The sequence below is a fragment of the Petaurus breviceps genome, unplaced genomic scaffold, assembly GCF_028583685.1.
Source record: "Petaurus breviceps papuanus isolate PSGF00001 unplaced genomic scaffold, PetGlider_PUasm1.0 400, whole genome shotgun sequence".
In the NCBI taxonomy this organism is placed as follows: Eukaryota; Metazoa; Chordata; class Mammalia; order Diprotodontia; family Petauridae; genus Petaurus; species Petaurus breviceps.
Genome location: NW_027186316.1, coordinates 3,816,758 through 3,841,670, shown reverse-complemented (window position 1 = coordinate 3,841,670; position 24,913 = coordinate 3,816,758). Strand labels below are relative to the sequence as shown.

Here is a 24,913-nt window from a genome sequence, read left to right as displayed (position 1 = left end):
TCCCAGGGATGTTGTGAGATTCAAATGAGATTTTATAATGTACTTAGCACAGTGCCTAGCACATAGTAGGAGCTTAATAAATGCTTGTCTCCTTCTTTCCTTGTCAAGGTGCAGTCGTGCATTTGAACATGCCCCAAACTGACTTCATCATCTTTCCTTTTGCCAAAGCCTCTCTTACTAACTTCTCCATTTCCATTCACGGAGAATAGTTAACCAGTCACCTTAAGCTCAAAAACCTTGGTGTGATGATAGGTTCTTCCCTCCTCCCTTGACATCCAATCAGTTCCCTTATTCTATCTGGGCAATTTCTCTCTCACATCTGTCCTTTCCTTCCTACTACTGCTGCTATCATGCTAGTTCAGGCTCTCACCACATACTTGTCTGAATTATTTCAGTATCTTCCTGATCAGTCTTAAATTCTCTGCCCCTTCCAATCCATCCTATGGTACATTTGCAAAAATAATCATTCTAATACACAGCTATCACTCCTATACTTGAAAACTTTCAATGGCTCCCCATTTCTAACCAAATAATGTCTGTCTTAGTCTGCCATTCAAATTTTTCTCTCTAGCTTCTCCCACATCTCTCCTTCTTCATGGACTCTTAAGTTCCAGCCAAACTGTCTATCTGCCATCCCCAATTCTGTGTTTTTGCTCACAAAATTCTCTATGCCTAGAGTGTCCACCCCACCTCTATCTTTGCCTGTTAATAACATCCTACATAATGCCTGGCATATTGTAGTCTTTTTTCCCATACACACAAAAAACACCATGTCTCTGAAGTTGGAGGCAATAATGATGAAGGGGAAAGAAGTCAGGGACCTACCCTCTCGTTTCCCTTCAAATATAAAACACACATAAAATCTATACATAAGATAGAATTCAGTGGGCAGGGTGGGGGGAGCAAGGGGGAAGCAGTCTCTGGGAATGGGCCTGCACCCAGGGGTGCTTCAAGACCTGAGGGGAAGTCACTCTGAGGGGTTATGCCAGAGCAATTTAGAGATGAGGCCCTGGGCTCCAGAAGGGAATTCCTTTGATATCTTAGATATTCTTAGATATCTTTCAAAGCCCAGAATAAATGTAGCCCCCTTCCTGATTTTCCCTAGACTGACAATCTCTCCCCTTCTTCTGGAAATGCTCAGCACTTTGTACTTCCCTTATGAATTAATTATCTGGTATCATAGTTATCTGTGTCTAGCTTATCTCCTCTACTAAGAAAGAAATATATCCAGTGTATTTCTTTTTCATTTCCTTCTTTGTTTTCTTCATTGGGTCTTCTTCCTTCTCTTGCCCTCTTAATGCAAATATTCCTCAAGGTTCTATCCTGGGGTCTTTCCTCTCTCAATATTCTCTGGGTGATCTCATTTATAAAATATCAGCATTGGAAAGGGCTTCAAAGGCCATCACCTTCATGACTTCAGTTTGTTGAGAAAATAATATACTTAGTTATCTACATGTTTTTCTACCCCACCCTCACCCCCACCCCATCTCCCATTAGAATATAAACACCTTGAAGGCAGGGACTGTGTTTTCTCTTTTTCTTGGTGTGCTCCATGCCTGATATATAGTATATGCTTAAGAAATGCTTGCTGAATGATTGATAAAGTACTTTAAGGTTTACAAAATGCTTAGTGGATATTATCTTATTAGATCAAATTATAAAGAAATAAATTAATTGCTAGCATTCCTAACTTACAAGAAACCAGAGAATAGGGACAGCTAGATGGTGCAGTGAATAGAACACTGGCCCTGGAGTCAGGAGGACCTAAGTTCAAATCTGGCCTCAGACACTTAACACTTACTAGCTTTGTGACCTTAGGCAAGTCACTTAACCCCAACTGCCCTGCCTTCACCCCTCTAAAAAGACAAAAAAAGAAACCAGAGAATGAGGTACCAGCTTATTTTAGCTAGTTAGACTCCTAAAGTTCTTTGGGAGATGAAGGACAAAGATGATCCCTGAATGTATTACAAGCCCATGTCGACTCATGAAAAAGTAATTGGAGATTACCTTGAAAGCTGTCTTAATTCAGGCCACCAGAAAAGTGGGTTTGACATTTAATTCTCTAGTCCAGGTGTTCTTAACTTGAGGTGCATGAATTTTTTTAAAGAATATTTTGATAGCCATATTTCTATGTCTTTGATTCCCTTTGTAATACTACAACTTTTATGCATTTTAAAATGTTATTCTGAGAGGGGGTCCAATGACAAAGGAACATAAAGGAAGGTCAAAGAATCTGCTCCGGTCCCACCGTCAGCTATCTCTGCTCTGAATCCAGCTGCCATCACTTTCTCCCCAAAGTATGCTTTGATTCAGCATATACAGTATTAACTGGATGATGCCTACCCAATTCTGGTGATTAATACACAAATAATCCTGCCAGAAAGAACCTAGAAAGCTCTGTTTTAAAATGATTAAGTCTTTGGCAAGAAGACATTAGAGGCACAGGTGGTGTTTTCATTACTGCTCCTGATTGAAGGCTGGGGCTCCAGAAAAGACAGATTTGGGAAGTGAACAGTTGGTTAAAAGGAGGCTGTTTTAGAACAGGATTTGATTGACCAGATGGCCTTCATCAAGTATTTCAAGGACCATCACATTAAGGAGGGACCTGTTTGGTCCCAGAGGAAAGAATCTGGTAGAATGGATAGAAGGTGCAAGGAGGCAAATTGATGTTGGAAAAAACTTCCTAACAATTTGAGCTGTCCTAAAGTGGGACAGTCTGCCTTGGGAAGTGGTGGGTTTCCCCTTCACTGGAGGTCTTGAAGAAGAGGCTGAATGACCATCACTTTGGCAGGTTGTAGAAGGGATCCTTGTTCAGGCACAAGTTGAACAAGATGGGTTCTGAGGTCCCTGCCAACTCTTAGATTCTATGACCTTACGGACTTTCATAACAATCTTAAGAAGCAAGGTAGGTTATTCTATACCCATTTTTTTTTCTTTTTGGAGGGGGGGGAGGCAGGGCAATTCGAGTTAAGTGACTTGCCCAAGGTCACATGGCTGGCAAATGTTAGGTGTCTGAAACCGGATTTGAACTCAGGTCCTCCTGACTTCAAAGCCAGTGCTCTATTCACTGCACCACCTAGCCGGCCCATTCTATACCCATTTTACAGAGGAAGAAACTAGAGATCAGAGAGGGAAATCTACTCGTTTAAGGCTACACAGTGAGGTAGTACATAGAGCTGGAGTAGAACTCCTGACTTAGTATTACAGAGCTGGAAGGGACCTCAGAGGCCACCTAGTCCAATAAAACTAAGGCCCATGGATGGGAAATGATGTGCCCAAGATGACATCAGAGGCAGGATTCTTAACTTCGTGTTAACCAGGTCCCTGGAGTCCAAATCCAGGGCACTTTCAATGGTAGTATGCTGCCATATGGTGTGTTGTTGACATATCATGTTGTTCTTAGAGTTGAAAAAAAGCTGAAAAATATTTTCTGAAGTAACTTTTATAATGTTTTTTGTGACTTTGTCCTCCTTTGCCCTAACCATGGATCTTTTATTATTGTGCCTCTAGGATATACTGTTATGGCATCAGCTATTATCCCTCCACACCAGAAATCTGACAATAACGACATAAGTGAGAGGAAGGAAGGAGTATCTTCAAGGCAGAGCTACTCACCAGGTTGATGACCCCATGACTATTTCCCAGTAATGACAGCCACTGTCAAGGAATACATTCCCTGTGGCTCCATAGCAGCCAGTGCCACTGAATCTTTCTGGGGTATGGCTCTTCTTCAAAGAGCTTTCATCTTTCTCCATTTGTAAACCATCATTGGAGATCTTCAACTTCTTGTGAGTCATTTTTGGGTCCAGCTTAAAGGGCTGGCCTGCCAATGGAAGAGAAGAACAAGCACAATCAAATAGGTAAGGACTCTAACCAAGTCACTGCCCAATGTCCTAAACCCCAAGGAATGATTTGTCAGGTTGCTGCATTCTTTGAGGTTAATGAGTTGAGTACATACATTATCCCCCTGGCAACATCCCTGAGAAGTGTTATTATCCCCATTTTATAAATAATGAAATTCTGACTCAGAAGTAAAGTGACCCAGCTAAGTACCAGGGATGAGATTCATGGGTTCATCAATTTAGATTTGGAAGGTATCTCAAAGGTTATCAGGTACAATCTCCTTATTTTACAGATGAGCAAACTGAGGCCCAAAGCCATAAAGCACCTTGCCCAAGTGAACACAGCTAGTGTCAGAGTTGAGATTCAAACTTAGATGTCTACTCACTCCAGGCCCATAGCTCTTTCTATTATATTGTGTTGCTTTACTAAATACATAAATTGGCCATTTTTTGGATTACTACATTATTATATGAGAGCAGGTCAGAAGGTACGATGAATCAACAAATATCTACTATGTACCTTCTATGTGCCAAACACTGACCTGGGGGTACAGATACAAAGAATGAAACAATCTCTACTCTCATTGAGTTTATATTCATTAAAACAGAGCATTAGATCTGTCATAATGAACTTCATGGATTGCTATATTTTTATACAGTTGTTATGAGAGGCAGTCTGACATAATGGCCAGAGGGCTGGCCTTGGAGTGAGGAAGGCCTCCTCTGACACATACTGGCTAAGAAATCCTGAGCAAGTCCCCTCTCCCAGGGTACCCCAAGCAGCTGTTTAAGATTAGAAGTAGGGGCAGCTAGGTGGTACAGTGAGTAGAGTATTGGTCCTGGAGTCAGGAAAACCTGAGTTGAAATCATATGACACAAATCTAGCCATGTGACCTTGGGCAAGTCACTTAACCTCAATTGCCCTACCTTCCCCCCTCCAAAAAAAAGATTAGAAGTTGCAAAGTTGGGGCCAACCTGAATTGATAGAGGGAGTTATCTCAGAACCTAGAACTTGGCTAATGCTCTATTTTCATCTATCTCTCTACCTCCCCATACCCTCCCATCTACAGGGCAAACAGCATATAATCAGGCAATTTGTTAGTGAGAGTGACCACTGGATGGCCAAGAATCAAGGGCAACCAGAAGACCCTAGGACATACTGTTTGTTTTCAGTCGGGTCGGTTCACTGTTCCGGCTGCCTGCCTGGTTGATAGCTTTGACGAGGAAGATGTAACGCGTCCCACTCTGGAGTCCATGCACTGTGTAATGGTTCTGTTTAATGTTGGGCACAATCATCCAACTATCCACAGAGTTATACAGGCCTGAGATATGGGGGGAAATAAGGACATTAACCAGCAGGTAATCAAGATGGGTGGGGGGTAGGGGGAGAAACACAATCATATGGCAAATACATCACATGCCTGCAGATGGTTCCGGGAGCTCCATTTTCCCCTCCGCATTCTGGAAGGCCTACTGAGAACATGCCCCCACCCCCGCCCCAGGTACTCTTTCTTTATGCCCTGGAGTCTGGGTTATGCCAGGCTCCTTGCTACAAACACCCAATGCAGCTGCTAGAAAGTTTTGTGGTCTAAATGCTGGTCTCACAAATGTTCACCCAAGAATACATGAGGGACCACTCTCCCAAGTGGTTGAATCAGCATTTCTTCCTAGGCCTCCCCCTTCAAGATACTCTAGTTACATCCCATTTGGAAGCTATGGGGACTAGACCATGTGTAGGAATTCTGTGCAGAAAAACACAGTGCATCAGGGCATAGAAAAAACCCTGGAGGACCCCAAGCCCAACCTTCACTGTTTTACAGCAGAGAAAACTGAGGCCCAGGAAAGCCAGATGCCCTGCCCAATGTCATACAGCTGGGACTAGAATTCAGATCTTCTGACTTTCTGCTCTGTCTTGTTATACAGATAAACACCAGGTCTGTTCTGGCTGTGCCACTCTTTGGGGTTATAAAGAGCTAGTTGTCTTCAATCTACATTTCCCTTCTGCTATGTCTTCATTCCTAACTTCATGGATAGGTGGGCACCAGGATAGGTATTGTAGGAAAATCCAAGAGTTGTTCCAATTACCATGGCAATATGCCAATTCCTCACCCCCACCTTACCTTTATCTATGCCTTCCCCATACTGAACCTGAGTCCCATTTGGGATTGTATGGCCCAGAAACCCAGAGCCACATAACTAGAGAAAGCCTTTGAGTTTCTGGAAAAGCAGTTCTCTACCCTGAGAAAACTTAAGACTGTCTGAGCTGATAGAAAAGACTAATAATAACAACGCAGAAACAGACTTTTGGAAAATGTACATAATTGAAAAAATGTGAAAAAATAAATAAATGCTTATTGAATCGAATTAGAAAAAAAAGAAAGAAAAGAAAACATGTGCAGCTAAGTTTCAGAGAGCCAGGGACTGTTTTTCTCCTTGTAATGGGAATTGAGCAAGGGAGCCCTTCATCAGTTTCATGAGTCCCTACCCATAAGCACAGTGTTTGGGGAGCCCTTGGTGATGATTGACAGCATATTATTCAGAAGAAAAATGCAAAACAGTCCCCCAGTTCTGCATGGTTCCCTTCTATGTTATCAGTAATGGTGGAAGAGTGTGCAGGCAGTGTGCTAAAAATGCCACCATTCTATAAACACTAAACTAAAGCTCAGGCCCCTTGCTGATAGGATACAGAGAACTCCTCTAATTCCAGTGACTGAGAGTTGGGAGGATAGACTTTGGTGAAAAATGCTGTCCCCTCTGTGGTCCCTAAGATCAAGCTGTGAAATAGTCCATTCCCTTTAATTTGCTTCCTCAGATTTTTTTTTTTTGCTTTTGGAGGGGGGAGGGCAGGGCAATTGGGGTTAAGTGACTTGCCCAAGGTCACAAGCTAGTAAGTGAGTCAAGTGTCTGAGGCTGGATTTGAACTCAGGTCTTCCTGACTCCAGGGCTGGTGCTCTATTCACTGTGCCACCTAGCCGCCCCTCTTCCTCAGAATTCTAAACTTGAGTACAAGATGTGGAGTATGGCCTCCTACATGTAATGCCCACAAGGAGATGGTGCCTTCCAGAAGGAGAAGCATATGGTGTTAACCTCTGACTAGAAGCCGTTCCTGGATGCACAGGTCATGAAATGGGAGATTTCTTTAATAGCATGTTTCTCAGAAAAGAGGACCCAAGGCCAGAGCAGATCTAGACCTTGCCACCCCTCCATGACAGTGCCATGAATTACTGAGACCAGGGGTGGGGAACCTGCAGCCTCCAGGCCACATGTAGCCCTCTAGGTCCTCAAGTGCGGCCCTTTGGCTGACTCCAAAACTTCACAGAACAAATCCCCTTAAGAAAAGGATTTGTTCTATAAAACTTAGACTCGTTCCAAAGGCAGCACCCAAGGACCCAGAGAGTCACCTGTGGCCTGGAGGCTGCAGGTTCCCCACCCCTGGACTCTGGGATATATTTCAGGAGATGATTGCTAATTTATCCAAAGCGCTTAATCCCTTTTTGGGATTGACCATGCATCTTTGGGGTTAATCTGAGTTTGATTTTTGAGCTAGCCTTCTCTCTCTCTTGTGTGCGGTGGGTCCAGATTTCCATGCAGCTCACTACACTCCTAGCTCAATTCATCTCTACCTCCCCACCAGTTGTCTTGAACCTGTGCAGGTGCCCTTTCCTCCCCACCCCTTTCAAGGGCCTTGCACATAATATGTGCTCAATAAATGTTCTCATTTATACATATATGAATTCTCTCTCTCTGTCTCTCTCCCTCCCTCTCTCCTGATCTCTCTGTCTCTCCCCCCCTTCTTTCTCTCTCTCTCCCCCCCTCATACACACACACCTGGATTGCTTCTATGTATTGTAGGGATCCACTAGAAAAATTTTGTTTGGAACTATTCTGGGCTGCTTGGTCTGCTTGTAGAGACTCAGTGGGGGAAGTTTTACCTGGGATATTTTAGTTTCATTAAGTGAGGAGTTGATTTCCAGTCATCCCCAGGCCCCCAGGCCCTGTTGGGAGAACCCCGTGGTCCTTGGGAGCTGATCTGAGATTAGCCTTTCCCCTCTAATGCAGTTAGAAGTCCAAAATTTGTTTTTCCCCCTTTTTGGGGGGGGACAGTTTTGTAGGTGTGTTCTTTTGTGTTTTGGGTTAGGACAAGACCCTGAGAAGCACCAAGGCAATGCAAAATACTGTTTGCTTGTAGTGTATGTATAGCTGTATTTGACAGGTGAGTGTAACTTCCAGGCCCATGGCAAGCTGGCCATTCATAAAATACTTTGGGGTTTACCTAAGATCTGCACGTACCTTCCTCGGTACATGGCCCTCAAATGGCAATTAAGAACTGTGACTTGTGGACTTTTATGACATTCCTTAGGGAAAGGCCCTAGGCGCAGGGGTAAGGAATGAGGTCACATGTGGCCCGCTAGGTTCTCAAGTGGGGCCCTTTGACTGAATTGGTTTCAGTCAAAGGGCTGCACTTGAGGATTTAAAGAGCCACTTATGGCCTTGAGGCCACAGGTTCTCCACCCCTGCCCTAGGGGAGATAACCACCAAGTTGGGCCTTCTCTGTCTCTAAAGAAATTTTGAGAACTGGAGATATGGACCAATATTTTCAAAAGCATTCCAGTTTAATTTATTGGTCAGCAAATATTGAACCAAAGAAAGTATAATGAGACTTGTTTCTGGTCAGTCTGATGAATTTCTTAGCCTTCCCCACCCCAATCAATTTCATGTGATTGCACAGTGTGGATCTCTGTCAGAAGGGGTCATCACCCATGGAACTATGCATGTGTCCTAGTGCCTTGCTGAAAGGATGCAGGGAATTTCTCTTATTGCTCCCCAATGAATGGCATTGCTTCCTGATTACTAATGGTCTGAGACTCAGGAAGACAGACTGGCTGGCAGAACTACCTCTTTGGTGATTTTTTTTGGAGGGGCAATTGGGGTTAAGCAACTCGCCCAAGGTCACATGGCTAGTAAGTGTGTCAAGCGTCTGAGGCCGGATTTGAACTCAGGTCCTCCTGACTCCAGGGCTGGTGCTCTATTCACTGTGCCACCTAGCCTCCCCTGAGGGAATACAAATTTTAAAGCATGGGGGAACTGATTTTCCAGATAGCTGAAAAAAAGGGAAATCCAGGAAAAAGTAGAAAAAAATCCCAAACCTATAGTATTAATATAGTATATTACATAAAAATTAATATAGTAAATATATTGATATATATTTAATATATTAATATAGTAAATATATTGATATATATTTAATATATTAATATAGTATATTATATAAAAAGAGATCAAGAAGAAGCCAATAATTATTCATGCATATGCCTTTCACATATCTATGACATCTTTAGAAGAATAGCTTATGTGGGTATCAAAAACAGTGACAGAGGCTAGACCTCTGACTTCATTGGTTTATTTAGAGAGTTCTCAGATGAGGAAACTTAGTTATTACCTCTTCAGCAACTTCTTGTCTCTGAGAGTTGCCCAGAGCACTCGGAGGAAAGGTTACTTGGTCAGGGTCATGCAGCCTAGACTTTGCAAAGACAAGACTTGACCTATGCTTTCCCTGGCTTTGAGGCCAGATTTCTATAACCACTATACTATACTGCTTCTATCAAGGATATCTTTGTTGAAAACATGAGAAGGGAACAGGCACAGTTTTGCAGAAGAATCTCTTATGACCTGTTCAGGTCTTCAGTTATACAATTGAAAGCTGCCAAGAATATAAGATCTGTGGTAATTGTTTGATCATTAAAAAACAGTTGCCTCAGTAGCACAATATGGTATTGTAAAGGCTCTCCAGGGTACCTCCAAAGCATATGTTAAGATCATACAAGATCCCCTGATAATATGACAACCATGGCAAAACTTGGGACAATGATTCTTTGGTTACGTACATCAAGCAAAGCATGAAAAGGGATGTTATGGAGGAGAGTCTAAATAGAAGGGTTTGCTACAGATGCTCTCATTTCCTGATGAAATTATGCTAATTGCATCAGTCCCTAAAGCACTGCAGACTTTCCTAAATGAAGTCCATAATCACTCAAAATAATTCAGTCTAACTATCCACACAGGGATAACCAAGTGGATGACAAATACCTTTTTGGCTAAACTATGATATGCTGCTGGATGGGTAGCCTACCAAATGAGTCTATCAATTTATATTCATTGCAGATAATCAGTGAATTTAACCAAGAGTTGAAGCGAAGAAAGAGAGCAGGGTGAATTAGATTGTAGGAAACTACACAGTAGTTTAAACAATTCTCTGTTACTCTCTGGTACTTCTAATGCCAACAGTGTTCCAGTCATGCTGGCTGCAAACCACACACCACAATAATCTCAGAAGAATAAAAACTGCAGATGTTCCATATAGCAATGGAGAAATGTATGGTGGATCTACCTGGCTTCAATGTGGTCCCAAACTTGCACAAAAGAAGTGGCATAAAATTTACAAAATTTCTCATGCTATTGGGGACTGAGAGATTTTTAGTGCTTTGAGGCTGGCTAAGCACTTAACAAATATTATCTTCTTTGATCCTGACAATAATTCTGGGAAGTAGGTGCTATTCTGAACCTGATTTTTATAGATGAAGAAATTTATGTTGATAGAAGTTAAGTGACATGTCCAGGGTCACACAGCTAGTAAAAGGGGGAAGATTTGAACTCAGGTCTTCCTGACTCCAGGTCCAGCTCTATCCACTACACTCACCTACCTGTCATGAGAGATTTGCAAGTCAAACTGTTTGTCAGCCATTTTTATCAGAAATGTCATTGAACAGATAGGTGGCATACCATTACCATTTGGAGATGACACAAAGCTTGGAGTGGCTCAAATCTAAGATGACATTTAATAGGGGCAAATATAAAGTGTTACACATTTAAAAATCAACTTCACAAGTACAATATGGGAGAGGTGAGACTGGACATCCCTTTCATAAAGAAGACTGGCGCAGTGCATTAGTAAACTGCAAGGTTAGTATAAGCCAGGCCTGTACAACATGTGGCCTATGGGCCACTTCTGGCCTGCCAAAGGATTTCAGGCAGTCCGTGAAAAATGTAGGGTTAAAAAAAAAAGAAAAATGTAGGGTTGCCACTGCACATTCCCTCCTGTTTGTCACGTGACCCGTGGCAATCAGCTATCGTCAGTCTGTCTCCAGTCTAACCTATATGTGGCCAGAAGTTCACAAGTTGTGCAGGTCTGGTATAAGCCAATGGTGAGATATGGCAGCTGAAAGTGTGAATGGTATCTTAGGTTGGATTAAGAGAGCCATGGTGTCCAGAATGAGAGAAATGATGGCCCCAGTGTACTCTGCCTTGTTCAGGCTTTATCTGGGGTCTTCTGTTCAATTCTAGAAGCCACATTTTAGGAAGGTCATTGCTAAGCTAGAAAGGGTCCAGAGGAGGCATCCAGGATGGTGAAGGAAGAGCCTTAAGATATCTTCTGTGAGGATTGGAGAAAGGAAATGGCAATATTTAGCCTGGAAAAGACAATGCAGATGTCTTCAAGCCTGACTCTACTTACCATGGACAAGTCACTTAGCCTCTCTGTACCTCAGTTTCCTCATTTGTAAAATAAGGAATTTAGTTTAGGTGATCTCTGAGGTACTGTCCAGCTCAAAATCTATGATCTTATGTATCTGAAGGACTCTCCCATAGGAGAGGAAGTGAACTTATTGTTTGGACACAGAAGACAGAATTAGAAACAGTGGGTAGTTGGGGCTTTAGACAAGGTGGCAAGCAAAACTTCTTGTCAATCAGAGATCTTCCAAAGTGTAATAGGCTACTGTGGGAGGTGATAGATTCCCCTCTTCTCTGGAGGTTTTCAAGCAAAGCTGGAGTACCACTTATTAGGGATGTCAGGGAGGAGATTCTTGTCCAAGAAGTGGAGTAAACTAAGATGGCTGCCAAGGTCTCCCAACTGGGAGAGTCAGTGATTCTGGGAAATGTATGATCAGAAAAGGTGGGCTGAGCATACGGTGAAGACCTGGCTGAACACTGCCATTACATTGGGTACGTCCTCTAAGGAGGATGGAGAAAAGGAGTGGCTTGTTAAGAGGATGTAAAGGCATGTGTGGTCAACCAGTCTCCCTTCCTCTCTCCTGCCATCTGTCTTTCAGGCCATTTCATTGTCGATGAACTCTACCAAAAGTTGGACAGTGCCAAGGCAAGGGAGGGAAAGTTCCATTAGTCCACTGGGCCACTGAGCAGCAGCTCTAGGAGAAAGTTAGATATGTCAATAACCACCCTCCACACATGCTTTTGGAAGTGCTTTCATATACATTCCCTCTTAGGATTCTCACAATGACTGTTGGACGGTTAGAAGACTCACTCAAATCTGCCTAGTTTAAAGATAAGAGAATAACTCAGAGAAATTAGGTGATCAGGCCTAAGATCCCACAGCTAGTAAGTGGCAGAGCGAGTACTCCAAGTTTTGCCTTCTCTCCATTCCACCACAGGGACTATTTTCACAATCATTTGCTAGTGTTATCTCCATGCCTTTGCATTGGCTGTGCCTTCCATTTTGAATCCACGCCCTCTTCCTTGCCACCTCAAGCTTCTCTCTCTTTTTCCTTCAAGACACAGCTTTAGCACCATTTTCTACATGAAACCCTTCCTCATCCAAGCTACTAGTACCTTCCTTCCCTCACTGTCTTCTATTTGTTTTGTATTTAGTCTGAATACATTCATATATGTACATGTTGTCCCCCCCCATTAGACTGTGAGCTTCTTGAGAGTAGGGATGGCTTCTCTTTTTGTACTTGTATTGTCAGTGTCCAGCACAGTGCCTGGCACATAGTAGGTGCTTAGCTTTAGATTTATTGCTAATGAACTAACTAACCTCTAAAGCTTCTTCTACAAAGCACCATGTGTCCTTTAAAGCAAAAGCAAAAATCCCTTTGACCTATTTAAAAGCTGCCTGGTCTCTTCTTGGGGGGTTGCCTGGGCTGAGTGCCTTCAGCCTGGTCTGCAGGATTCCCTAAGGTTGGCAGCCCATTCAATGACTTGTCTGGGAAACTCCCGTCAACATAAGCCAAGAAGGCAGAAACATAAAGATGGAAACAATAGTGAAAACAATGCTTGTGTCCCATGAGGGCCGCCTCTGCATGGAAATTGGTTCCACCCCCCCTGCCCACAACACATACACTTTAATTCCCCTTTGCTGTTATTTCAAACATCCCTAATTGATGGCTGATGGGTCCTGGCGCCATATTGTTTTAACAAGCTTGAGGTCTGAACACACAATTCAAAAGAACCAATGACACATTTGGGACTAAACCACGGCTTCACATCCTGTGGCCCACTTATAAATTTCTTCCAATTCATGAGGGAGAGGGGGACGGGAGGAAGGAAGAAAAGTGACAAAGGGAAAGGATACTGTTGTGTCCACTGAAAACTGGGGACCCGGGAGAGATAGAGCTTTGCGAAGCACGTTTGATCACAACAATGAAAAGGAAGGGTCAGAGCAAGAAAGGCACACATGCATCCCCAACCCAGCAATGTCCCCCATGATTTTCGATGTCCCAGACTGCCTACGTCGGAGACAAGCTCCGAGCTGGGGCCCAGTTAGGGAAGGTGGCAGAACATGGATTGGAGGGGGTGGGGAGGTGAAGGCCACAGAGGCAGGTATGTCCCTGGGGACAACCTGCCAGAGGGCAGGAGCTGGAGGTGTAATGACACATCAGTGGGAGCCTCCCAGTGCTGGGTGCGCACTGCTTGAGCAATACCGGGCTTGGCGACACAGGACAGTTTGGAAACACTTGCCTCGTGCAGCCCCGGCCAATCTTGAGCAGCTTACTGTTTCCTTACATTTTCTTATCTCTGGCCACAGGCCCCAACCACACCATGACTTACTGATGAAGTTAGCCTGGCCAGTGAATATGGTATACTGCAGCTCATAGGAACTGATGCTGAATTCGTCTTCTGAGAGCCAGTGGACGGTGATAGTGTCATGGGACGCAGTACAAAGTTCTTCTTGTATAGACGGTGGGTTGGGGGCTGTAGGGAAAGAACACGAAGAGTGAGGGCAAGGGTTTCTGGGCTTGGCACTTGTATGAGAGTGCCTCCCACTACTTATGCCAACATAGGACCTAGGTCTAGCACTGGAAGGAAATTTGGGGCCCAGCTAGCCCAACCCCTTTATTTTACAGAGCAGGAAACTGAGACCCAGAGAAAGGCAGTTTTAGAACTGGAAGGGTTCTAGACTCAGGGACCATCCAGATCCAGTCCAACCCTTTCATTTGACAGAGGAGAAAATGGAGGCTGGAGAACAGAAGTGACTTTTCTCAGGTTACACATAGGATCCCAGATCTACAACTGGAAGGGTCATCAGGAGCTTCCTCATTTTACAGAGGAGGAAACTGAGGCCCACTGAGGCTAAGTAATTCGCTCAAAGTCATCCATGTAAATGGGAGAGTTGGGATTTGAACCCAGGTCTTTTAATGCCAGAGCCAAAGTTCTTCCTTCATTCAGCCTCTCATCTTCTTGATGACTATTTTCTTTATGGATAATTCTCGGGGTACAACTACCTGTACAACCTAAAACTGCAAAATGAGTCTTCTTCCATCTCCTTTCTCCCTCTTCCCCTCCTCCCAAAAGTTTTGTTTCAACTACCTAGCAATTTCAGGCAAAAGTGTCTTTGGGCCCAAAATGAACTGATTGACTACCTCATTTACCTTCTCTGTTATGAGGAGGTCTGATGGACATGGCTACTGGAGGAAAGAAAACAGCTGAGATTTTCTTTTCCCATTTAAGAAGAAAGTTTTGCTTTGCCTTTCTTTCAAAATCAGGGTTCACACCTGTGGTTTTACTGGCATACCAAACTGCCAGCAAGGACATTTCCTTGACCGGAGCTAACACCTGCTCAGCAACTACAGTCTCAGAGTTGCCCGAGTGTTCCAAGGGGCTGACTTGCCCTCTCTCCATGGGTTTGCCTTATTGGCTCCACAGCCAACCTCAATGGATAAATATAAACAGAAGGAGAATTCTTGAGCTTCCTATCACACGCCTGCCCTGAAACTCTGTCGGTAGATGGCGTAGGCACTATCTGGTGTACCCACCCCCTCATTTTCTAAATTCACCTGCCATCTGGCTCTTAATTTCTCCCTGAAGTTCTGTTTTCTCCAAATTACTGAATGATTTCTATCTTTTACTAAAACATATGGGCCTCTTTGGGAGGCATTCCTCTAAAACTCCTAATTCTGTCTTTCTCTTTTCATCCCTCTCCCATTTCAAACACTTTTATGAACCATTCAATAGTTCTACCCATTTCTCTTGTTTTCAAAGCAAAAGGCCCATTCTCCCTTCCTATTTCTCCCCAGCCATCTTGCAAAGATGCATGGTATTTGTAGCTGGAGAATACCATGAGCATCCTCTGGGAGGAAATTGACAAGAGTGAATTTTCCTGGGGGCAGCTACCGTGTTTCCCCGATAATAAGACACTGTCTTATTAATTTTTTTGGACAGAAAAACACCAGAGGGCTTATTTTCAGGGGAGGGCTTATTTTAATGAACATTGATAGCAATTTTAATAAACAGGTAAATGTGAACAAAAAAATGTACCAGCAAGCAAATCACTGGGGAAGAACAGGGTGATGCGCTCACTGCTGCAGCTCTGATTGGATGCAGCTCAGAGTGCGGCGTGCGTTTCACCAGGGGGGGGGACGGTGCATACAGAGGGTACCGTAATGTAGCATGTAGCGCAGGGGATCACCTTCACTACAGTAGCAATCTCAAAAGGGCTTATTTTCAGGGGGGGCTTATTTTAGAGGAATCTTACACAGTAAGGGGAGGGCTTATTTTCAGGATAGGTCTTATTATCGGGTAAACACGGTAGGTGGTGCTTAAGTGAATAGAGCACCGGCCCTGGAGTCAGGAGGACCTGAGTTCAAATTCGGTCTCAGACACAACACAAAAACTAGCCATGTGACCTTGGGTAAGTCACTTAACCCCATTTTCCCTCCAAAAAAACCAGAGTGAATTTTCCAGATGAGGAGAGCTTTCCCTTTCAGCTAGATGAACATTCTTAATTTGTTTGGCCATTTTTAATTAAAATCTTTCCAAAACATACTATCTGCTTGCTGCCCCTCTCAGGGCACAATGAACACCATTTAACCTTTTCTTGATGACTTGGGGCTGTCCTAATTAGCTTTAACTATTACACTGGGCTGTAATAGAGCGAGAGTTCTCATCTGGGCTACTGAGGGACATGGGGCCTCTGACCTAATGTGAGACAGCTCCAGGCTGATGCATTTTCTTAGTTTGGGAGTCTTCTTTCAACATTTTTTTTTGCTTTTTGGAGGGGGTAAGGCAGGGAAATGGGGTTAAGTGACTTGCCCAAGGTCACATGGCTGGTAAGTGTGTCAAGTGTCTAAGGCCGGATTTGAACTCAGGTCCTCCTGACTCCAGGGTTGGTGGTCTCTTCATTGTGCCACATAGCCACCCCTTTCTTTAAAAAAAATTTTTTTTTGCTTTTTGGAGGGCAATTGGGGTTAAGTGATTTGCCCAAAGTCACACGGTTAGTAAGAGTGTCAAGTGTCTGAGGTCAGATTTGAACTCAGGTTCTCCTGACTCCAGGGCCGGTGCTCTATTCACTGCAGCGCCACCTAGCCGCCCCTCTTTCAATATTTTTAATCTCCTTTGCCCTTTGTCCGTAAGTCGTTGTTTCTCATAGTAGCTGGGGCACCTGCCTTTGATGGTTTTCCCATTCACTTTGCCGTTTTAGGCTATGGAGAGAACCATATAACCAAGCTTGTTTGAACCAGGTGAAACATATGAGTAAAGAGATCCTGAATGAGGGGCTCTTCACTTGAAGAGGACTCAATAATACAGACCAAATAAATCAAGTGGGCTTTGTGATATCTACTTTGGCTGCTAGGAAGCCACTCAGGGACCTGATTTCTCATTGGCCTCTGGTTCTCAGCTACATTCTGAATGCCTCAATTTACCCAAAGCCCAGCTTCTACATTAACATTTCCATAGTACTGAAACTTTATTGCTGACTCATCCTCATCCAAATTCCTCAGCCCAAGCTAGCATGGGGCAGCAGGAGGGGAAATGGATTTAATATCAAAGGACCCTGGTCAAGCAAAGTTACTTCTCTGGGCTTCAACTTTGTTATCTGTAACACGAGGGTGACTCAATGACCTTCAAAGTTCCTTCAAGCTCTAAACCTATTAGCCCCTGAATAGAGGAACCACGGCTCTAGGTCTAATTATGTTCAAAGTCTAATACAGCAGTCTGCACAAGCAGGCCTTTAATTAAAATATCATTATGAAAACAGCAAAATGTCACCACTAGCCTAGGAAGGAGACACTCCAGCTGTTATTTTTCCTTCTAATAGTTCAACAGAGAAAGGAGACCAAAAATATTTGGCATTCGTACTTGACTCCTAAATCTGGAGCTGGAAGGGATCTCAGAGACCAGCTAGTCTAACTCCCCTCATTTTACAGAGGGACACACCGAGACCCAGGAAGGGGAAGTGACTTGTCCAAGTTCATACACAGGATCCTAAGTCTAGAGCTAGAAGGTGTCTTGGGGGTTATCAAGTCCAATTAAAATTCCCTTCAGCTTAATCTAGGAGAGAAAATCTAAAGTCATTACTTGGTTTGTGCCCCACTCCACCTTCCTTCCCATTAAGATTCTCACCTCCTTCCCAACTTTGGACAACCCAAAGGAAAACACAATCTCATTTATACTTTAGCATTTTACTGCTTTCAGGTGGTTTCTTCCATTACAATGTGAGCCAGGACTGTTTTTACTTTGTCTCCCCAGTGCCTAGCATACAGTGAGGGTTAAGCAGATGTTTACTGATTGACTGGAGATATTCTAAATCTAGACAGTGCCAAGCATCTCTCTCTTCTGCTTCAGGGTCAATTCTGGCATTAAAAGGGAGGGCAAGGCAGATTTTTGCCCAAGTTTAAACATTACCTCCCCCCCCCGATGAATTCAAAGGAAAATAAGCCCTAAAAGACAAGAGGAAAATAGGAAAGAAAACAATATTTTCACACCTGTTAAGTAATCTAGCCCCTCCAACAGTTTCTTTTCTCTGGAAAAATCTAAAGCAAAGTTTTCAAAAGCATCATTAAAATTGATGTCTGGGATGAGAACTTGAGAGGATGCAGTTGCCATGGCAACCCTGAAAGAGAGAAAAGTATATCAATACATATCAAAATGGGTTTGCAACTTTCATCTATTTGACTTTTCATTTAGCAAGGTAAAAAACAACAATAACACCCCCCCCAAAAAAAAACCTTGTAGCTGGATGATCATATCACTTAAGATAAGTGGCTCTCTTGATGGAGCCCAACAGTTTTTGTTTTAATTAGCAGAGGACAATTAGGGCATACACCATATTTCCTCTTACATCGTCATTGAACAATAAAAATAAAGAGAGGCCTTAGACCAAACAGGGCTAAGTCCTTTTCAGTTCTGAGATTCTCTGGTGAATCCATACCCTAATCCCCAGTCTTACTTCTAAGAGGCAAATAGATTTTTTCCCCTCCTCATCTTTCCTAATTTGTCACCTTGCCACAGTCAGCAATGCCAGACCAGTCAAACCTCAGAAGGTTTGATGAGAGCAATAATAGCAATGCTATAAAAAATAAAAAACTTTCATGACATAGCTGGGCCAGCGGAAGCCTTCCCCAAGGAATAACAGCAGCCTATATTGCTCTCCAGCTTTAAGGTTAATGTTTAAAGTAACTTATCTTACAAGGATTCTGTGAGGTAAATGAATTAAATGTTGTCCCCCTTTTACAGGTAAAGAAAGAGGCTCAGAGAGGTTAAGGTACTTGCCCAAAGTAACACAGCAAGTTAATGTCTGAGCCAGGATTCAAAGATTTCCTGGCTCCAAGTCAAGGACCCTTTCTATTTTAATACCCTGGCTTCTTGTTATATCAATAATCTAGCCTATACTGATCTCTGACTTTTCTGTTCTAGAGCATGGCGTTTGTATCTCATAGAAAGATTTGATTTAGAATTTGGGATAGTGGAAAGGAATGCTGGGAGTCACCAGACATGTTCTCCTCCTACCAATTGGAGGAGAAAAATTTTAAATGTTCAGGGAAAGGCTAGACAGGATCCCATGACTTAAAATTGTATAGTCCTAGGAAGGAAGGAAGATTTCTCTAAAGAAAGAAATTTGGAAGAGATAAAGAGAAAAAGTTCAATATGGAAGAAAAGGGGGAGTTGTCTAAAGAGATGGGTGTGGATGCACAGGGAACTCACCAATCAAAGATTTTTAAATGACAGGGAAAAAGGATAAAAGCAAGAGCAGTCAACAGAGCTTGATTACAAAAATATGGCATGGTCCCATAAGATTAGTTTCAGAGGAACTAAATTGTAGAATAAGCCGAGGCTGTCTAGGGAAGGAAAATAATAAAAACATTGTTTTTTAAGCTAAACTGTGGTATATAAATATAATATTATTGCATTGTAAAGAATGACAGATATGAAGAATTCAGAGAAATATTGGAAGATTTGAATGAACTGATAAGAGAACAAAATACACAATAACAATAATAAAACAAGTGAAAAGAGCATTAAAAGCCATCAAAATTCAGATGAAATAGCAGGACAAATCTTGGCTCCAGAGGGTTATTTATGATACACACTTTGTTTATCTCAGGAGGATGATGGACTATAGGCATGGATTGTCACATAGGTGACAGAGATTATTGTCAGAGATTATTGCTATAATGGCTTATTTTAATTTGTTTTCTATATTTCAAGAGAAGGTTCTATGGGGAAGAGAGGTTACTTAGAAGAGACAGTGTAAGGCACCAATAAAGCAGAGAGGAAAAGAATTTGGTGTCTAAGAACTGGATTTGGGTATCTAGATCATGGCTCAAAATCTAAAAATATAAAATACAACTATAATATAAATAAAAATATAAAATAAAATATACAAATGACTAGTGATGGAAGGTACCTAACAAGGACTGATAAGAACGTATTTTCCTATAGTGTTGCAAACTTAATCAAAAGAGTTATAAACTAAAAGGGAAGGGGGGAGGGAGAAAACTAGTTGTGTAATCCAATGAGAGAAAATAGGAAAAAGATAAGCAGTAGAGACATCTAGAACTCACAGGAGACAGAATGCAAGAGAGAAGCCAGTAAAAACCAACTAACTAGTCCATGGCCTCAGACGTCTATACACAAATACACATGGTGCAGGTAAAAAGTTGGATGAACCAGAGACCCAAATGCAAGGCAGAAAATTTGACTACATTGGTATCAGTGAGACTCGGGATTAAGAATCATGGCAGGAAAATGGGTCTGGATAATGGATACTAGCAGATTGGAGCATTGGGCTGAATCTAATGAGGTTAGATATGGATAAATGTAAAGTCTTACACTTGGGTTCAAGCAATCAACTTTTCAGATCCAGGATGAGGGAGGCATGGCTAGGCAGTGATTTGTTTTTAAAAAGTTCTCAAGGTTTTAGTGATCTACAAGCTCAATGTAAGTCAGCAGTAGGATGTGGCAACCCAAAAAGTTAATGCAATCCTTGGCTGAGTTAAGAGAAGTCAGGCTTGGGGCAGCTAGGTGGCACAGTGAATAGAGCACTTCCCCTGGAGTCAGGAGGACCTGAGTTCAAATCTGGCCTCAGACACTTAACACTTACTAGCCGTGTGACCTTGGGCAAGTCACTTCACCCATTGCACTGCCCTCCCCCCTCCAAAAAGGAAAAAAAGAAGTCAGTTTTCCATTATTAAGGAGGCATCACCAATATCACTCACATCAGCACTATCAGCATTGTCCTATAATTACCACCATCACTGTCACATCAGTACCACCATGGCTCCCACATCCCCAACTTCACTGTTATATCATCATCATCAACACCATCACAATGTAACTACTATCAGCAGCACCAACATTTTTTCAATCCCACCAATGAAAGTACCATAATTACATTCACATCATCACCAACACTATCACATCACCATCACGAATACCGCCATCACTCTCCCATCAACACTATTGATACTATCATAATGCCACTACCTATCAGTAGCATTAACACTGTCATATCCCAGAGAATCACAGATTTAAGATTTAGAAGAAACCTTAGTGGCCATAGAATACAATTCATCCAGGAAGGAATCGTATTACATATTTGATGAATGGTTGTCTACTTTCTGCCTGAAAGACCTCCAAGCAGAAGGAACCCATCACTTCTCAAGAGAAGTCTACTTTTGGACAGCTCTCATTGTTTAGAAATTTTTCTTGACATCACACCTACATTTTTCTCTTTGTACCTTCCTAGCTCTGCCCTCTTGGGCCAAAAAGAATAAATCTAAGTCCCTCTTCCACATGACATGCCTTCAGATACTTAAATGCAGCTCTAATGTCCCTCCAGAGTTTTCTTTTCTTCCAGATGATCATGTCTGGCTTTTTTGACCTGTCCTCATATGTCATGAACTCAAGACCTGTCACCATCCTGGCTGCCCTCCTTTTGTCACTCTCCAGCTTATCAATATTCTTTTTTTTTTTAAGCAATCGGGGTTAAGTAACTTGCTCAAGGTTACACGGCCAGGTGTTTCTGGGTGTGGTGCTAAGTGTCTGAACCCGGATTTGATCCCCAGGTCATTCCGACACTGGAGCCAGTGCTCTTACTCGCTGAGCCACCTGGCCGCACCAGCTTATCAATAATCTTTTTCAATAGTAATGTCCAGAACTGAACATAATACTTTAGATGTGGTTCGATGAGGGCAGAGGATAATAGACTACCACATTTATATTCCTAGAATTTATGCCTCTCGATGCAACCAGAGATTGCATTAGCTTTTGTGGCTACCACATCTCATTGCTAATTCATATTGAACTTGCAGTCCAGTGAAACCCCCAGATCTTCTTTTAGAACAACTGTTGCCTTTCCATGCTTCATACATCTTATATTTGTGGGGTTGATGTTTTGTACCCACAAACTTTGCACCTTATTGAATTTCATCTGAATAGATCCAGTCCAATGTTCTAGTGGTCATAATGCACCATCAACATCAAGGCTTCCCCAATACTAACACAATGCTTCTACCTTCAGCACAATGCTTAATGATCAAATGCTACTAATAATACTGTCTCATCCCTACCACCATCGCTGTCATAATACTACTTCCATCAGCACCACCATCACCATAAAATCTCCACTACCCTTGCCACCATCACTGTTCCATTGCCAACATCACTGTAAGAATAGTATAATGAGGGGCGGCCAGGTAGCACAGCAAGTAAGAGCACCGGCTCCAGTGTTGACAAGACCTGGGGATCGAATCCCGGGCTCAGACACTTGTCACCCACCCAGAAACACCTGGCCGTGTAACCTTGAGCAAGTTACTTAACCCCAATTGCTTAGGGGCAGCCAGGTGGCTCAGCGAGTAAGAGCACCGGCTCCAGTGTTGGGATGACCTGGATCAAATCCCGGGCTCAGACACTCAGCGCCACGCCCAGAAATAACTGGCCGTGTAACCTTGAGAAAGTTACTTAACCCCGATTGCTTTAAAAAAAAAATGAAAAAAAAAGAATAGTATAATGACTACCACCATCAGTTACAATAATTAGTTCTAATTATTGTAATAATAGCTAACATTGACATAGCTCTTACTATGTGCCAGGTACTGTGCTAAATGATTAACAATTATTATCTTCTTTCGTCCTCACAACAACCCTGGGAGGTAGGTGCTATTATTATCCCCATCTTACAGATGAAGAAACTGAGGTAAACAGAGATTAAGTGACTTGCCCAGGGTCACCTAGCTAATTAGTGTCTGAAGGCAGATTTGAATCCAATTCTTCCTGAGTCTAGGCCCAGCACTTTATCCACTATGGCGCCACCCATTTGCCCATTAGGTTACTACTATCAGTAACCTCATTACTGTCACATCACCATCATTATTATAACAAGCTGTCATTACTATAATCAATGTCACATGACTGCTACCACCAGCACCATATGCATCCCACCATCAGTACCATCATCTTGCATACATTGCCACCATCATCCACAACACTCTCCCTACAATCAAAATCATCACTGAGCTATCATTGCCACATTTCTATCATCAGCATCATTACTGATATATAGTTTCTATCATCATTGCCACAAAACCACCACAACCATCACTGTCACAATTCCAACTTTCCATAAACTGGAAAATATTGGTTATTGTCCTTTGTACTTGAAGAAGACCAAAATATCGTGATGTCGACGTCAACATACAGTGTGTCTAAATATGAGCTCAGAAGATTCTACCACAGGTTGGGGACAAGTAGTCTATATGAAAATTTGGGATGGAAAACTTGAAAATATAAATTACTTGGGAAAGAACTCCCTATTTGGGTAAAAAAAATGTTGGGAAAACTGGAAAGCAGTCTGGCAGAAATAATCAAACAATGGGTGACTGAGTTCCATTGTTTCTGATTCTCTCTTGTCTAGTCTGTCTCATTAATCTAATTTTCTGTTTTTTTAAACCACTACCAAATGGTTTTGATGAAAGCTACTTTATAATATAGTTTGAAGTCTAGAAGGGCTATTCTCTCTTTATTCCTTTTTTCATTATTTCCCTTGATAGTCTAGATCTTTTGTTTCTCAAGTCGACTATTTTATTATTTTATTGAGTTCTGTCACTTTGATAGTTAGCATAGCATTAAAACTGTAAGGTAGCTTTGGTCATATTGTCATTTTTATTATGTTGTTTTTATTATGCCCAGCTATGGACACTGAATTCTACTCTAGCTATTTAAGTTGTTCTTTATGGAATACTTTGGAATGGAATCTCTGTGTTTTAGTAAATTGACCTCATCCCCCTCCAATATTTTATGCATTTTATAGTTTCTTTCAGTAGTATTTACCTTTCTTAAGTTCTTATGTTCTTAAGTTGCCTCTTAAGATTTTCTTATTATTACGTAGAAATGCTATTGATTTTCATGGGTTTCTTTTGTAGCTTGCAACTTTGCTGAAGCTATTAATCATCTCAACTAGTATAATTACTGATTCTCTAGGATAGGGGTGGGGAACCTGGGACCTCAAAACACCACATGTGGCCCTCTAGGTCCTTGGGTGGGACCTTTTGACTGAGTCCAAATTTGACAGAACAAATCCTTTTATTAAGGGGATTTGTTCTGTTAAGTTGGGATTTAGTCAAAGCCCCAACCCTACTGTAGGATTTTCTATGTAAACCAACACATCATCAGCTAATAGGCATAGTCTTGTTCCTTATCTTTACACCTTTAATTTCTTTCTCTTGCCTTATTTATGGAATTTCTTGAATAAAATCAAAAGTGGGGAGAGTGGGCATCCTTGCTTTACTACCTTTTTTACTCAGAAAGTTCCTAGTATGTTGACATTGCATATTATGCTTGTTTTTGGTTTTATATATAACTTTATATGTTGTTTATAAAAAATATCCCTCTACATCTATATGTTACAGGGCTATTTTTAAAGCATAAATTAGTGTTGTATTTTGACAAAGGTTTTTTTCTGTATCTAGTAAGGTAATCATAATTGTGGATGTTTTTATTTTTCATATGATTCATTATTGTTTCTCTGATGTTGAACTATCCTAGCATCCCTGGTATAAATCCAATTTGGTGATGATTAATCGTTTCTTGGCTCTCACTCTTTTCTCAACTCCTTGCAATCTGGCTTCCAGCCTCACCAATAAATAGAAGCTGTTCTTTTCGAGGTTATCAGTGATCTTGTAATTGCTAAATCCAATGGTCTTTTCTTGGTTCCCATTCTTTGGGCCCTCTCTAAGGCTTTTGACATTGTTGACTATTCTCTCCTCCCAGATCCTCTCATCCATGGGTTTTCATGACACTGCCCTCTCTTGCCTCTTCTGCCTCTCTGATCACTGTTTTTCAGTCTTCTTGCTGAACTATAATCCACATAACTATGAGTGTATCCCAAGGTTCTGTCTAATACTACTATCCCTTCTTTTTCGGCACACCCTCTCTCTCAGTGATCTTATCAACTATTAAATTCAATTACCATCCCTATATGGATGAATATATAGGTATATATATATATACATACATTATCTATCTATCTATCTATCTATCTATCTATCTATCTATCTATCTAT

General features: G+C 42.1%; 1 protein-coding gene across 3 annotated transcripts in view; it reads right to left on the bottom strand.

Annotated features, from left to right (window-relative positions):
• Positions 1 to 24,913, bottom strand: part of MID2 (midline 2) — a 101,597-nt gene that overhangs the window by 2,966 nt on the left and 73,718 nt on the right. For 2 of the 3 annotated variants that reach the window (XM_069100418.1, XM_069100416.1), the window contains 4 exons: positions 17,837 to 17,964; positions 13,593 to 13,826; positions 5,003 to 5,164; positions 3,616 to 3,823 (listed from right to left, as the gene is read on the bottom strand). In XM_069100418.1, coding sequence (XP_068956519.1) covers positions 3,616 to 3,823; positions 5,003 to 5,164; positions 13,593 to 13,826; positions 17,837 to 17,964 — 732 coding nt within the window. The remainder of the gene's footprint in view (positions 1 to 3,615; positions 3,824 to 5,002; positions 5,165 to 13,592; positions 13,827 to 17,836; positions 17,965 to 24,913) is intronic. The other variant, XM_069100417.1, reaches the window with a different exon arrangement.